At 40.8% G+C, this 16,049-nt stretch overlaps 1 protein-coding gene across 4 annotated transcripts in view; it reads left to right on the top strand.

Moving 5' to 3' along the window:
* Positions 1-15,639, top strand: part of arhgap28 (Rho GTPase activating protein 28) — a 34,960-nt gene extending 19,321 nt beyond the window's left edge. For all 4 annotated transcript variants that reach the window (XM_066683946.1, XM_066683945.1, XM_066683947.1 and 1 more), the window contains exons 4-15: positions 11-86; positions 414-586; positions 1,259-1,424; positions 1,515-1,606; positions 3,148-3,225; positions 5,419-5,578; positions 7,767-7,849; positions 11,494-11,691; positions 11,954-12,088; positions 12,305-12,432; positions 12,688-12,752; positions 14,324-15,639. In XM_066683946.1, coding sequence (XP_066540043.1) covers positions 11-86; positions 414-586; positions 1,259-1,424; positions 1,515-1,606; positions 3,148-3,225; positions 5,419-5,578; positions 7,767-7,849; positions 11,494-11,691; positions 11,954-12,088; positions 12,305-12,432; positions 12,688-12,752; positions 14,324-14,415 — 1,446 coding nt within the window. In that variant the 3' untranslated portion in view covers positions 14,416-15,639. The remainder of the gene's footprint in view (positions 1-10; positions 87-413; positions 587-1,258; positions 1,425-1,514; positions 1,607-3,147; positions 3,226-5,418; positions 5,579-7,766; positions 7,850-11,493; positions 11,692-11,953; positions 12,089-12,304; positions 12,433-12,687; positions 12,753-14,323) is intronic.
* The last annotated feature ends 410 nt before the right edge of the window (positions 15,640-16,049 follow it).

Genomic DNA, 16,049 nt, shown 5'->3' with positions numbered 1-16,049 from the left:
GTTCCTGCAGCCTGTTGAAAACACCCCCCCAGTGTCCTCAAATGGCCAGATAGCACCAAAACTGCCGCACTGGACACCTCCCAAAGGTTAGTTGATGGGTTTAACTGTCAACAAAATTGTAATCCTACCTGCTATATGGGGAAAATGAGCATGTAGCATGAAAAAATAGAATTTTAAAATGAACCATAGTCCATAATATGCCCAATTGTTCATGCTGTATTTTGTAGAGTGCTTCAGTTTTACTCAGGCCCTCCACGGGCCAGCACAAACATCATTAATGTATATCAGGGAATATACTGGCTGTTCAAATTCAATGGGCTGGTGATTGATTATTGTATACTATGTACTATAGTACATTCCAATTAAACCAAGATTGGAGTATCATTTTTTGTGTGTATGCGTGTGTGTTCTAGTTCGTAAGTCATTCCCAGTGTACCGGCCTGTGGAGAGCAGTGTGTCAGACTGTCAGTTGGAGCCTGACGTCTGGTCTTCTGAAGAACCGTACTCTGAGGGTGTGATGGCTCATCAGAAAGGCAGAGACTGCCGTGACTGCCAGAGGATCAGAAAAGGAGACAGGGATTTACCAGTGAGTATATGCCTCCAGCTCAGCCAGATTTAATCCCACTGTCTGCCCAAATGCTTTGAATAGGCTTTAATATAATAATTTATATTTATGACGGAAAATCTTTATATAATCTTTAATAGAATGTGAAATTTTAACACTTCTCTTCTTTTTAAAAGATAGCTGCAGGAAAATATTTCTACAACTCACATTTGGTGGTTTTATCTTCTCAAATTCCAAATAATCCTAGTTACACATACCCAACATTCTCGAAAAACATCCTTTACATCTCAGATTCCACTTCTCACAAAGGAAGAATAGACAGAAATGCCTGTAGTTCTTTTTTTTTTTTTTTAATGTGAATCAGCAGTAGAAGTGTTCTTGTCCTGTCTCTCAAAGGTCCTGTTTGTGTAAATGGGAGTCCATGTTGATGGCTGTTATACTTATCAGAATATACACAAAAGCCTCCAACAAATGTGTTTTTATATACAATTAAAATCCAATTAAAAGCATGTATCTCCCAAAATAGGTGGAAAAAAACATTCTTAATTTTCAGTGCATTTGAATGTAAAACCATTTTAAAACGATAAGTAATTTTGGAGCATTTCTATTGAAATTTTGTTACACTTGTTTGTTTATGTGTTTTTATTATTTTTTTATTATTATTGATATTAAAATAAATATATATTTTTTTAGATGTTTAAAATACTGAAACCCAACCAAGGTCTGACCAGAGTGCATGACCTATCCTCTGAAGACATCAAAAAGATTGGCCAAATCTGTCTAATAGAACTGACCACGTTTTTTGGAGGCCTGGGCATTGAGCAGAAGCGAAACCGAATGGTCCGGAGTAAGGTGCGAGGTGAGGAACACTGATGTTATTGTTTCTTCACTTGTTTTCTTGAAGGGATTTCATTTTGTTTTAGTTACATCTTGATTTGCCCTTCTGTAGAATCAGGCATATTTGGAGTTCCTCTGACTACGCTGTTGGAAAACGACCAAAAGAAATTTCCAGGTTCCAAAGTTCCACTTGTTTTCAAAAAGGTACATAACTTATCTTGTTTTTGGTCTTGGTCTTGTTTTTCGGGTGGAGGAGGGGGAGAAAGAACAGTGATGAGCTTGGGTCTTCCTGAAGTGGAAACTTTGTGATTCTAAAACTTGGTCGTTCTGGAAAGTTTTTGGTCAGCACTTCTCGGGGTTAGGTCACAACACCCTCCCTCATTCTTAACTTCTGCCTCAGTGTCGTATCTGGAATTATTCTGACCTTCATGGTCCTTTTTTCCTCATCCTTGCCAAAAAAAGCTATTAGGTCTCAGACATACTTCAGCAGTTTTCCTAGAGTGTAAGGGAGCTGCCTGAGTCTGCTTTCCTTTGTCTTTTGCCTTGTGGTCATGAGTTATATCTTTCCTGCACGCTTTGGGGCAGTATGAAAACATTCTCTTACCAAGAAAAACAACAATGTGGTGTTTTTTGAAATGAAGCCAGATCTTTGGCTAAAATAATTAACACTGCAGAATCCACTTTGATAATGTGATTTAGACGAGGCTTAATCTGTAATCAGGAAGAACAGATGCAGTGGGCTGCAGTAATTTTTTGATGTGGGTGAAATTTAATATTCTTTTGTATCTGTTTTCAGACACAGAGTGGAAGTTCAAAAGTGTAGTCAATGCTGAAAAGTTAATGTTCTGTATGGAACCATGACAGCTTAAAAGCTACTGGATCTGGGCACTATTACATAATTAAATATTAAGAAACCTGTTGAGGAATAATGAAATTGCAAAGTGCATGTTTTTGTCTAGGTAGGATATTGAATAAAAATGCCTTACGTCCCGAAATGTACTGAGACTTCCTTCTGCAACCTAAAGAAATAGATTTTTTGTTCCACATCAAAAAGACAAAAAGAGAAGTCATCAAAACACACCTCCGCTACCAATGTGTTTCTCATGTGTACCTAAAATGGCTGCATGAGTGATACAGAGCTGATATAAATGCATATATTCCATCTTTGTATTTCCAAGAAAAAGTTATTTTGATATCGGCCACAAAATATAAATCAGCTTTTCAGTTTCAGCAGCTTGACAGCTGAAGTTAATTCAGAAGATTATCCAGACTCTTCTCTTCTTGAGCTCAAACAGCTGTATTTACGTCACTGAGCTGCAGCACAGCAGGGGGATTGTGGGGTCAGTTTTAGAAGAAACTGCATCAGTGATGAGAGAATGCTTGCTTTTGTTTAGGCTTCACTACTTGACTGGGAGTCTTACCGTCTGATTGACTTATCAGCAGGAGAGATAAAGCAGCTTGTCTATCTGGCTTTAAATGGTCTGGAATGCTAAAGAAGCTAATGCTGTCTACTAAGTTATCTCTGAATGGTGTGATGTGTAAGAATCAAGCTGGAATAACAAACGCAGGGTTTCAACACTTTGGGCTCAAACCCCTAATAAACAGATGTGGAATGCCAGACTGTAGTTTGTGAATTGGTGACCACTATATTGAACCCTCAGTTTATCAGGATTAAACATGCCACATCACAACTTGATAGGATCTCTCAAACTATGGCTTCTGATTGTCTGTTTGTGTTTTTGCAGCTGTTGTCTAAGCTAGAGCAGACAGGGCTACAAACGGAAGGAATTCTCAGAGTCCCTGGCTCCGCGTCGAGAGTAAAGGTAACACAATCCTAATGCACACTATTTTCATACCTGTTTGCAAACCTTATTTTACTTTGTCTACTAATAATGTGAAATGAAAAGAATATTAAATATTTAAAAATATTTTTCATAGAATGTGATAGAAACCCAGACAAGATTGAGTGACAAAATAATGAATTTTATGATGTTTAACTGGCTAATATTGTTGTTTTTTTTCCCCTGGGTTGATTTTCATTAAATCAGAGTAGTTAACAAAAATTCGGCTTGTCTGGACAGTTTTTTAAAGCAGGTAGTGTCACAGTCACACAGCTCCAGGGACCTGAAGGTTTTGGGTTTGAGTCCTGCTCCGGGTGACTGTCTGTGAGGAGTTTGGTGTGTTCTCCCTGTGTCCGCATGGGTTTCCTCCGGGTGCTCCCACAGTCCAAAACACACGTTGGTAGGTGGATTGGCGACTCAAAAAAGTGTCAGTTGGTGTGAGTGTGTGTTGCCCTGTGAAGGACTGGCACCCCCTCCAGGGTGTATTCCGGCCTTGCGCCCAATGATTCCAGGTAGACTCTGGACCCACCGCGACCCTGAACTGGATAAGCGGTTAGAGATAATGGATGGATGGATGGATGATCTATCCAAATTAGTTTTTTCTGACTGTTGGTCAAATCCCTCAGATCAGCACATTATTTTTGGCTTGACTTGTCTGATCTCATGCAGCATTACAAATCTACAGTGTTTCTCCAGTTTTGTGTCCCATGCTGAGGTCATTGGATGGTCATGTGCCATTAATGGAGAATTGATAGCACATGTGGCTGCCTGATGACATGTGCATTAAGCATTTTAAAAGCTGGCCTATTTCCGCCACACCTTCTGTCTCTTCTTCTTTTACCACTGCTATTTAGCTTAATCCACCCCCTGACACCCCCCCTCCCCCCACACACACAGGTTGAGTTTGCTATGTGTAAGTGCTCCAGAATGGATTAAAGCTAGCTGTGTTTGCATGGTGTCAGCTTGCTGACGGCTCTCCAGGGAGAAGCTGCTGAGCACTGAACTTCATTCAGGTGGTTTCAACTCCTAATCCAAAGCAGTGCTAGCAGAGATGATTTCCTAAAGGGAATTTTTAGGAACAGCTGTACCCTTCTACTCATAATTAAGACTGATTAACTTGTGAGCCCTCATAGCATTCAGAGGAAATCCTTTCCTCTTTCTGTTCCTGTGGAGAGGTGCATTTAAAACGCAGGATCTGTTTATATTCGCCTTCTGTATGAAGACAGCGATGTGGAGCATGTTGTGATTCTCCACTGGAATATACCAGTTTTCCATGATCAAGTTGAACATCTGGTGATAAACAGCTTTTCTGCAGTTCTTCACAGTAAAACCTTATCCACTTCCAGCATTCACAAGTTGTCCTGAGGACTGAGCACAGAAAGTTTACACATATAGCAAGTTTATAAACATTCTTGATGCCGAAATAATCCTGTCTGTCCAAATATTAAGTACACTTTTATTAATACAAAGATTATTGGCTTCAGCACAGAAAAAAGTGATTTGAATTATTGCAGCTTAGTTGACTTCCCACACTCTTTCCCACACACTTCACGTTTTGTAACGTCAAAAGAAATATTTGTAATTAGATGAACATAGTGTGGTTAGTCTTTGAATGCTGATTGTACCCAATACTGTAAACTCACATCATTGCATTTAAAAACAGTTTACATTATAAATAGTGTTACTGTGTTGTAGCACTTAAACAGTGCTGAAATTCTGACTCATCATTCAACACTTCTTTGATTATTATTATTATTTAAAATATTTATTTATTCATTTCCATTCCCTGCTGCAAGCCATTCATTTGGCTTCTTTTTAACTTGTAAATGGCACCACTGCAGGCCTGCCGCTTCAATCTAGCACTGCTAACATGGATAACCCTCGTCTACTCTGAACATATGGAGCTAATTAGCAAAGCTAAATGTCATGGTGTAGACGCCTGTTTGTTTACAGAATGGAGCAATGGGTTTAGTATGTGGTCAATGTGTTCATTTGGAGGTTTAGTTTACACTCTGAGTGCTGTGTTTGTGATACTCTATGACCGCACCATTTGAAAGAAAGTGAAAACCAAACTCTGACCATCCAACATTGAAGGTTAGGTGTAGTGTTTTGAAACCAGTGCAAGTCAGTATGAGGGAAGTGTAACTGTAACATTTGTTGTGTGTATATCTTCAGCACTTGCGTCAGGAGCTGGACACCAAGTTCTATGAGGACAGCTTTGACTGGGAGCAAGTGAGACACAATGATGCAGCTGGTCTGCTGAAGATGTTCATCAGGGAGCTGCCCCATCCTCTACTCACACAGCAGCACTTACCTGCCTTCACTGCTGCACAAAGTAAGTCCTCTGGAGGAGACACCGTAGATCACCAGAAATATCACTGAATAAACAGAACTAAAAGGAGCAGTCTGTAATATTAACACCAAACCTTTAAAATCAGAACTTGCATGTGTCAGTTTATGAGTCTTATTGGCGTAATTTGGCGGTTTCTTGAATTCTCTGTTCCACCTTAAGCGCTGTAGCTTTTGAAACTATTTAAAGCAAATGTTGCAATTGTATTGTTCAACCGATTTATCACAATTTTCGTATTCAAGCATTTAGTTCCACCTTAAATGGGTCTGTTTAAGAGTCTTCTTGCTTTGTTCTGTAGCTTCTTATTGAATACTCATTTCCATCTTAACCAGATATTCAAAGCTAGCTCTAGGATTTAAAAACAACTCGTTTTGAAACACTCCTTATTTCCCATTTTATCCATTTAAAACACACAACCAAGTTCACATGTCACTTAAACATCTACCTACTAGAGAAACACTTATATTTGCTGTACTACCAAGCTTGATTCCTCCATTCCACCTTAAATAGGTGAATATGTGAGGCTTTTCAAACACAATTCATTCATTATCTGTAAGTGCTTATCCAGTTCAGGGTCGCGGTGGGTCCAGAGCCTACCTGGAATCATTGGGTGCAAGGCGGGAATACACCCTGGAGAGGGTGCCAGTCCTTCACAGGGCAACACACACTCACACATTCACTCACAACTACGGACACTTTTGAGTCGCCAATCCACCTACCAACATGTGTTTTTGGACTGTGGGAGGAAACCGGAGCACCCGGAGGAAACCCACGCGCACACTGGGAGAACACACCACACTCCTCACAGACAGTCACCCGGAGGGGGACTCGAACCCACAACCTCCAGGCCCCTGGAGCTGTGTGACTGCGACACTACCTGCTGCACCACCGCGCCACCCTCAAACATAATTCTTACTCTTTAATTTGTTTAAAACACACACCACGGAGAAACACATGAATCTGCATCAAAATGCATCAATTTCCTCTCATTTTACTCCGTCTCTGGTCGTGGAGATATTTAGAAGGGCAGTGAGGCTTTTATGGGTCCGGTAAAATATAGCATATATACTGCTTTTTATGCCCAGGAATTTTTACTTAACCCTTTAAAACAAAACGTATCAAATATGATAAAATAAGATCTTTGTAGGTGGCTCTTCATCATCTAATGAAAAGAAATACAGAAACAATCTTCCATCCTTTTAGGGCAAGTGTTCTGAGTTCTCTACTGAGCTATGAATGAAGTGGAAGCATTACCCTGCATTTACCAAACCATTACAAAATTGTTGCTATCATCATGAAAACACAGAAGTGTCAGAGAGGTCTGTTGAATGACCTCATACCTCAAGCCAAGGTTCAGACAGTAACAGAAACAACTACAGCTCCCTCTAAATATAGAGACACGGTTGTGCAGATCAACAAAAAAAAAAAACCTTTGTGGTTTTGGTGGTTTTAGTACCACCAGTGTATGTAATTTTAAAAAGGTCAGAGAGAAGAACAGAGTACTCATAGGTCAAGGACCTCTGGAGCAGTGTTTATCATCGGCTCATTGTTACGTTTTCCTGAGAAGATCTGAAAAGAGACAATCATTATGACTTACATTAGGATTTTTAGTTAAATAATGTGTGATTTAAAAAAAAAAAAAACTTTACTGTATTATTTCATGTGTCAGGCTTTAAAGGGTTAAAAAGGTAACAGGCAAAAAATAAGATAATTTGCAATTCATGCAAATAAGTGCTGCTATTTCCAGGTGAATGGATTGAGCCCAGGCCCTAACATCACTCACTGTGTTTGGGGAAAATTTGAGAAGCAGAAAATGCAACCAATTTCTAAGACTTCAGTGAAGTGGAAATATTTTGCAGATTTTCTGAAATTGAAAGCAAGTATCGCAAAGAGAATTTTTGACTGGAACTTGAACAATAGATATGACTGAATATTTTATATTTTAGAACGCACTACTGTGCACAAATGCCTGTTTCAACCCTTGTTTATTGGCTCTTTGCTATTTCTCAGCAGCGCTAAGTCCTCTTGCTGTCCTCTGAAAATGGAACTCGTACTGTATCTGTTCAACAATAGGCACAAAAAGTGCTCCTTATCTCTGACCAGGGTTCTGTAAGTGTGTGTGTGTGTGTGTGTGTGTGTGGTGAGATTAACAGCTGTGTCTCTGGTTTGTTAGATATCTCCTCACCCAAACACCAGCTGCAGGCTCTCCACCTCCTCATCCTGCTTCTGCCTGAGGTGAACCGAGATACACTGAAGGTAAGCTGCTCCTCACCTTCACAAACTTCAAAGCTGCCTTTTACACTAACACCACACCTAGCAACAGGAGCTGCTTCAGACTGTTACTTTATTCTTCGCTCAGACTTTAAATACATAATTAAATGAGTGTCTCACTGGAGGCAAAGCTGTCCATTATATTTTGTGGTGATTGTTTCCTCATAACTATCTCTTACTTTTCTTGTTATTAGTTCTCCAATTAAAAAAAAAATGTTGACCATTTAAACCAAGTGTCACTTCATTAACCACAGTCTTGGAAGTCCTGTGACTGTAGCACTGCATTTTGGCTGCTTTTAAACACTTCGCCTGAGCAAACACAAAGCAACATTCGGTAAACTTATGCTCACTCTTTTAAAAATTAAAGACCTACACAACCAAGATCAACAAACAAAAATTTAATTCTTTCATTCATTATCTGTAACCCTTATCCAATTCAGGGTCACGGTGGGTCCAGAGCCTACCAGGAATCATTGGGCGCAAGGCGGGAATACACCCTGGAGGGAACGCCAGTCCTTCACAGGGCAATACACATTCACTCATACACTCACACACTCACACCTACAGACACTTTTCCAATGACACTGTACCAACATACCAATGTGTGTTTTTGGACTGTGGGAGGAAACCGGAGCACCCGGAGGAAACCCATGCAGACACAGGGAGAACACACCACACTCCTCGCAGACAGTCACCCGGAGGAAACCCACACAGACACAGGGAGAACACACCACACTCCTCGCAGACAGTCACCCGGAGGAAACCCACACAGACACAGCGAGAACACACCACACTCCTCGCAGACAGTCACCCGGAGGAAACCCACACAGACACAGGGAGAACACACCACACTCCTCGCAGACAGTCACCCGGAGGAAACCCACACGGACACAGGGAGAACACACCACAGTCCTCACAGACAGTCACCCGGAGGAAACCCACACAGACACAGGGAGAACACACCACACTCCTCACAGACAGTCACCCAGATATGGGAATTGAATCCACAACCTCCAGGAGGAAGTGTTTATTTTTATATATAATGTGCATTTTGTTTCTATAATGCTTTTGAATTAATGCTTTAAAGGTGATTTTTAGTCATATATATATTATTTTTTATTATTTATTTGAGGGGGGTGTGGTGTCATCAGAATCAACAAAATGGATTGCAGCATCTATCATTGTGTGAATTATGTACTAAATGTGCAAAATCTCATTATATTTGCACATAATTGAAAACTGCCAAAATAATTTGTGTACAACATGGCGTTCTATTCTTATTAATGTAATTTCCTGATATCCCCCATAAAATATGTTCTTCTCTATTGACTGTGCCTTAAAACTGAGTCTAATACGGATAAACCCAAAGGGTTTAACCCTTGCCAATACCAAACCTCCTACATGGGAAGAAATGTGTTTAGTCCTTTTATGTCTGCTTCCTCTTCGTTTCTACTAATTGCTACTCTTCAGTGTTTGAGTTCTCGGGGAGCAGTGCTGTGTGGTCTTCCGAGCCGATTGCAGGGTCGCCAGGGTGAAGCGTTCAGTAGTAAAGTAATTATGGGGGGTGTTTAGATGAGAGGTGTGTGCGCATGTGTTCATTCTCATACATTTGAATGAGTTCGCAGCTGTAAAACAGGTTGGTTGAGTCTACCGTAAGCTATAATCTCACTGTCGCCAGATGGTTCATCAAAGAGCAAAGACTGAAATATTCAAAATGGATGTTTTAGATGTAGGCATGTGCCTTGCTATTAGTTATAAGCTGATATTGTTCAGCAGGTGCCCATTTGTTCTACAGCTCCCCTGTTATTTGAAGCATGTGAACTCTGTGCTAGGTCATCATTTTAGTCCATGCCCTCCTCGACTCGCAGGAACCAGAAGAGGAAATGCCTCAGGACTTTTTCTGTCTTTTATGCTTCTCTTTCACAAATGGGGCAGGGGGAATACAGTGGTTTAAGCTGTTTACAGTTATGTGGTAAATGGGTCATGCTGATTCCACACAGAAAAATGTAAACACTTCTTACGTGTGTGTTGTCTGTGACGGAGCTGAATATTTGAAATGATATTAGTGGCGTTGAGTGACAGCTGGCTCAGGTCTTGGGGGAAATTAGACATTAGGATTTAGTCGTCATTTTTTGGAAAGAAAATAAAAGGGTTTAAATCCCACCCAATAAATAAAACAAGGCCATACAAGCCTCAGTAAAAAAAAATTGTTATAATTAACTGGCACAAATAAACTGAAACTGAAGCTTAGATGTTCTCTGGCTTCAAACTGAAATTCAGTTTCCTCATATAATAACATGTAATACACAGATAATCAGATACCGCATTGATGATATTGTGAGTAATAAAAATTGAGTAACTTATGCATTTTCAATGATCTGTTTATGCAGCACATCACAATCAAATGCATAGCTGTCATTGGTTGGGCCTCTTTACTGAGTTAAAACGGCTAGTGCTGGGTCTGTGGGTTACACCAGCCTGAAACATTAGTGCATAATTAGTTTGTGATGTTTATGATGATATAAGAGCCTTACACAGTGGGTCCTCGACTTACGACGTTGTTCCGTTCCTACGTCGCGTCGTAAACCAATTTTCTGTGTAAGTAATATACATACTGTACGTAAATAACATACTGTAAGCACTTATCCTATCCTAACACAGTCATTATCAAAAAACACACAAAATACTTTTAATAATGAAATGAAACAGTAATAAAAAAAAAAAAAAAGAGAGAACAATTCCTTACCCTTTTGTTTTTCAACAACCTGCGACCTGTTTGCCGCTGTTTCCCCCTTATAGAATCGCTTTATGAAATCTAATTTCACTTCCATGGTGATGGCTTTCCTCTTCTTCGATGCACTGCCATCAGAAGAGTCTGCCTTATGCTTGGGAGTCATAACGAAGGGCAAAAAGTTCACAAAATCAAACACACACGTGCACACGTGAGAGAGAACGACGTAGCAGCAAGCTAAAATGACGTACAATGCGACTGGGGTGACGCCGCGTAACCGTTTATTCTTCCGCTGCTCACACCAAACACGAAGTTCACGTGACGACGTTTACGATGCAAAACCACTTAAGTCGAAACAAGGCTTTATACAGTAAATGGGAGATGTGTCGTAACCACGAAACATCGCAACTCGGGACTGACGTAACCCGAGGACCTCCTGTGTATTTGCATAGTTCCATAAAGTATTGAGTAGCCTTTTCTGTGATTTCCCATGGCATCGTGTCCCAGGAGAGCAGTGGTGTTCAACCCCACCACCCTCATAGTCTCACTCTTGCATTAGAGGGGGAGCGGAGGGTAGAATGTTATCAGTTGGCTGAGGATAGGACATAGGGGTGTAGTGTGTATCTACGGTGTCATGTACTGAAGATGTTATCTGATATGGCTGTGGTGCAGTCATACAAATCACTGATATATGATCCGTTTTCAGAATAGCAGCGCTTCTTGAACATGTAGTTATGGCAACTGAGCCCGTTTAAATATAACCTTAATCAAGTGAATAACCTGAAGTTCAGTTAGTTCCAAGCAGGAGAATCGTCAGAATCACTGTGTGACCATCCTACAGCCTTGGATTAGTTCTCTTATCTTGGTTAATGAGGTGTGTGTGTGTGTTTTTATTCAGGCTCTGCTGGAGTTCTTAAGGAAGGTAGTGGCCTATGAGGACAAGAACCGCATGAGTTTGTGGAACGTGTCCATGATTGTGGCCCCAAATCTGTTCACCGGCCGGGGAAAGACCTCCAGGATGGAGGACATGCAGGGGGCAGCAGGGGCAGCTCATTTGATCCGACTGCTCATCATCTACCAGGACCTGCTGTGGACGGTGAGACTATTACAACCTTCAGAAACAAGGAAATGATTTATATAATGGAAGACATTATTTGTTTTAATGGAGAATTCAATGTAATATTATTGAAAAAATTATAAAACTCAGCTACAAACAGATTTTTGAGCGCCCCCTCGCTTTTTTTCTTTGTTTTTTTTGGGCCAAGTCCTATAAAGTAGAGCAAACTGACCCAAATCCCAGGCTGCTTCTTGTGCCGTATCCCTCCTGACCTGGAGATCTTTACCCTTGGTTGTTTCAGGTTCCCTGTTTCGTCATCTCTCACGTGCGCAAGGTGAACGAGGCCGCCATGAGCAAAAAGACCCCCAGCTCCGAGAGGACAAAGAGGAAACTGCTGAGGAGACGCACTTCAGACCGAGATAAAGAGAAGAGTGAGGTGGGTGTTGGGAGTTTGCAGTTGGATTTGATTTTAAGTCCGTATCAGCATTGGGAATCCCTCTGTTTAATTTATGCATGTAAAACCTGACTTGAGCCTGAATGGATGTGAATAATTCAGGGGGCTGATGTGTAGTTTGAATTAAAAGGACATTAGTTAGATTACAGCAGAAGGCTCACCTAAATCAATACACATCTCCTGTTTTGTAAATTGCAGGTCACTGACCTTCGTGAAGGGGTTATCAGGGTGCAGGCACCACTCCATGCCAAGGTTTCCATGGCGATTCTGCTGGACAGCGAGACCAAGGCACGGGACGTGATGGCCCGCTTCGATTTCGAGAATGGGTGGGTGAACAGCACTTTGTCTCAACACTCTTCTAATACAGAACCCGAAATGGCTCTGTGACTTGTTTCTGTACGGTACCCTGTTAAATACCTTAAGAGGTGCTAAATACAATGGTTTTCAGTCACAGAGATTTCCATAAAGCAAATAACCATTAAAGCACTCTTTAAATAGTTGTTGACTAAATGTATTAAGGGTGTAGTCGGAGAGCCACGACGGAGAGCTGGAGTCTCTAATCCTTCCTTTCTCTTTTCCAGACAAGGATCTCGAAACTCCAGTAGGAGACAGAAGTGTCATTTGTTTGAGGTCGGGGGGAACATAGGTACGTCAATGATGTTATTAAAAGAATCAAGAAACTTCCATTTACATACTCTTCATTTTCTCAAACACTGCTGAAGCTGTCATCTCTGAGATCTGTGTTTTTACACGGTTAGATAATCCTCGCTGGCGTTTACAGGACTGTGTAAAAGTCAGACTTCATCCTACTCCTCTTATGTTTCACTGTCAGAAAAGACAAGCAGGAAGTAGAAGACAAAATTACACAAGGAATCCAACATTAAATCTATAAAACCACTCTTCAAACAAAATGACATAATGGCCTCTGAAAACAGAGACGAGAGAAGAGAATAAAGTTAGTGGCTAAATATTGATGACATTCATTGTTATGTAAACAAACACATGGGCGATGCTGAAGTCAGGAAAAACTGAAGATTTGTTCATATATTGTTTGATAAATCATTCATTCATTATCTGTAACGCTTATCCAGTTCAGGGTCACGGTGGGTCCAGAGCCTACCTGGAATCAATGGGAACAAGGCGGGAATACACCCTGGAGGGGGCGCCAGACCTTCACAGGGCAACACACACTCACACACATTCACTCACACCTACGGACACTTCTGAGTCACCAATCCATCTACCAACGTGTGTTTTTGGACTGTGGGAGGAAACCGCAGCACCCGGAGGAAACCCACACAGACACAGGGAGAACACACCACACTCCTCACAGACAGTCACCCGGAGGAAACCCACACAGACGCAGGGAGAACACACCACACTCCTCACAGACAGTCACCCGGAGGAAACCCACACAGACGCAGGGAGAACACACCACACTCCTCACAGACAGTCACCCGGAGGAAACCCACACAGACGCAGGGAGAACACACCACACTCCTCACAGACAGTCACCCGGAGGAAACCCACACAGACACAGGGAGAACACACCAACTACTAACACAATTACCAGTAAACGTATCTCTTACAGTTTTTTCTTTTGTGTAAAAAGTTACAATTCCAGAGATCTGATGTTTAATGGCTACCATTTTTAAAATGAGACTCCACTTGTGAAGGTTTATTAAAGCTTTAAAATCTGTTTACTGCATGATTATGAAGTTGTTAAACACCTTAAATGTCGTTAAGAATTATTTTTAACACCGTCCGTTTTCTAATAGTAAATGTGTCAGAGAAAGTACTGAAAATGTCAGCGTAAAGAATAGTGTAAAGAACACCACATTACATTAAGGTCAAAAATGGCGTGTGGTGTTTTTAAATCATTAAACTTATTAACAAATGTGTGGAAGCTGACAGGCTTAATGTTTACTGATGGAGAAGACAAAATAAGGTCAAAGGTTAACTGTAGATGGACGAGGGTTCATTATTTGGCAAATGTCATTGTGACCCTTTGTCTGTTATAAATGCTTATTAATAACTTTTAATGTGTTTACAACCTAATTAATAACCATGAATAAGCAAATTGTAAACCATTTTATAAATATTTTTCTTTCTTTCTGTTTTATGACATTAACACGATGAGATCTTTATTCTGTTATGAACTTCACCTCTGTAGCATTCTGCTGTACTGTTTCTCACTGCTTTTCTGGATTCCTCCAGGTGAACGCTGTCTGGATCCAGAAGCTCATTTACTGGACGTTTACCGAGCGAATCCCCACTGCGAATGGGTCTTAAAGTCAAGAACAACATGAGGATGTGTACACGTCGACTGCAGCATGAGGTTAACAATGGATCCTATGACCGCGGCTCCTTTGTGGTCATCCCAGTGCATGGCCCGTGAGAACAGGAGAGTGTGTAAGGAGTACTCCAGATATGTCAGAGTCTAAGTATATACTGAGGAACACTGGTTTTGTTGCTTTCTCAGATGGCTTTAGAAGGATTTTGGCTTATCCTTTAAAAGTATGTAACCCTTCGAGTCAAAGTCTGGATTCCAAACCGGCGGCTTCCCCGAAAAAGAGGGCCTTGTTTTGTTTTTCTCCAAAAGCGTGCGTCACACGACGAACACAACGCAATGCTGGCCATTGGGATTGTTTTGATGCCAAAATAACTTTGTGCTCTTATTTGTAGAAGCCTTTTATGATTTGAGGTGTCTGTGGAAGCATGTGTTCCCTCCGCCTGCGAGGCCTCGATGTAAAATAAGAAAAAGCATGTGTATATATATTTATAACTAATTTATCCTGTCTTGTGATTTTACCATGGTAAACCAGATCTGGTTTTGTATTATTTGCATATGCTGCATGCTTACAGTGAAGCCATTTGAAGATATGTTTAGGTACAGTATGAAGAATGGTCATATAGTGATTAGAATTACTATTATTACCTCTTAGCAAAAGGCAAGTGAACATTGTAATGCCAAGTTGAAACGTGTTGATTTGGACTGAGTGGCTGCATGAAATCTGAAGTGGAATACGCACAGAGGAAGGCTTGGGAGAACTGGACACAAGCTGTTCTAGGCACTACTTTATGAACCTGCGGATTTATGTTCCAGTGCCTTGACCGGTTGATGAGCAGGAGACAGATGCAGTAAACAGGTTCTTCTGGTGCAAGCCGTTGGGTTTCTGCTCGGTCTCTGGCCTGAGTGAACTGACAAGGACTGCTCTTATGTTGATCTCCAGTTAAAGACAGATCCAGGTTAAAGGAGTTTGGTCCGAGATCAGAGACTCTGTGTCCGAATAGTCTCCACTCGTTGCCAACACCACAATCGCTATATTACATTGTTAATGAAGTATTGTTCCCAATGACTGTAAACAGAGGAACTAGTCCTTGCACCTGTAACTCCTTCCTTTTTGTACTTTGTCAAAAACAGTATAAGAATGATCTTTATTTTTTTTTTTTTTTGTAAACTGTTACATGTATTGTACTGTGTACCAATGAATTATTTTTTTTTTATTTCTTTTGTATTAACATTATTACAACCTGCCAAATCCGTGACTGTCTCTCTGTTGTGAATGCATGTGAAGCCGAAGTGCTGTGGTACAGGAAATGAGAGTAAACCACAGTTAATAATCATAGAATACCACAGATTTTTTTTCTTTAAATATCTTAGATTTAAAAGATTCAAGGCGTGGCCAGACATTAAGGGAGGTTTGATTGTGAAATGCTCCACTGCTGTCAGAATTCTCTTGCCTCTAAAACATCCTCAAAATTATTACATCCTATATTTGGCAGTATAAGGCAGGGGCATAATTTTCTGACAGTTCTGATGTGAGATAAAGCTGGGCCTATAGTTATTTGTTCCAACAGCAGGTTAGTGTCGCAGTCACACAGCTCCAGGGACCTGGAGGTTGTGGGTTTGATTCCCGCTCCGGGTGACTGTCTGTGAGGA

This window comes from Hoplias malabaricus, chromosome 10, assembly GCF_029633855.1.
Source record: "Hoplias malabaricus isolate fHopMal1 chromosome 10, fHopMal1.hap1, whole genome shotgun sequence".
NCBI classification, from domain to species: Eukaryota; Metazoa; Chordata; class Actinopteri; order Characiformes; family Erythrinidae; genus Hoplias; species Hoplias malabaricus.
Note: the sequence above shows the minus strand (reverse complement) of the source record. Positions and strands in the feature narration are given on the sequence as shown.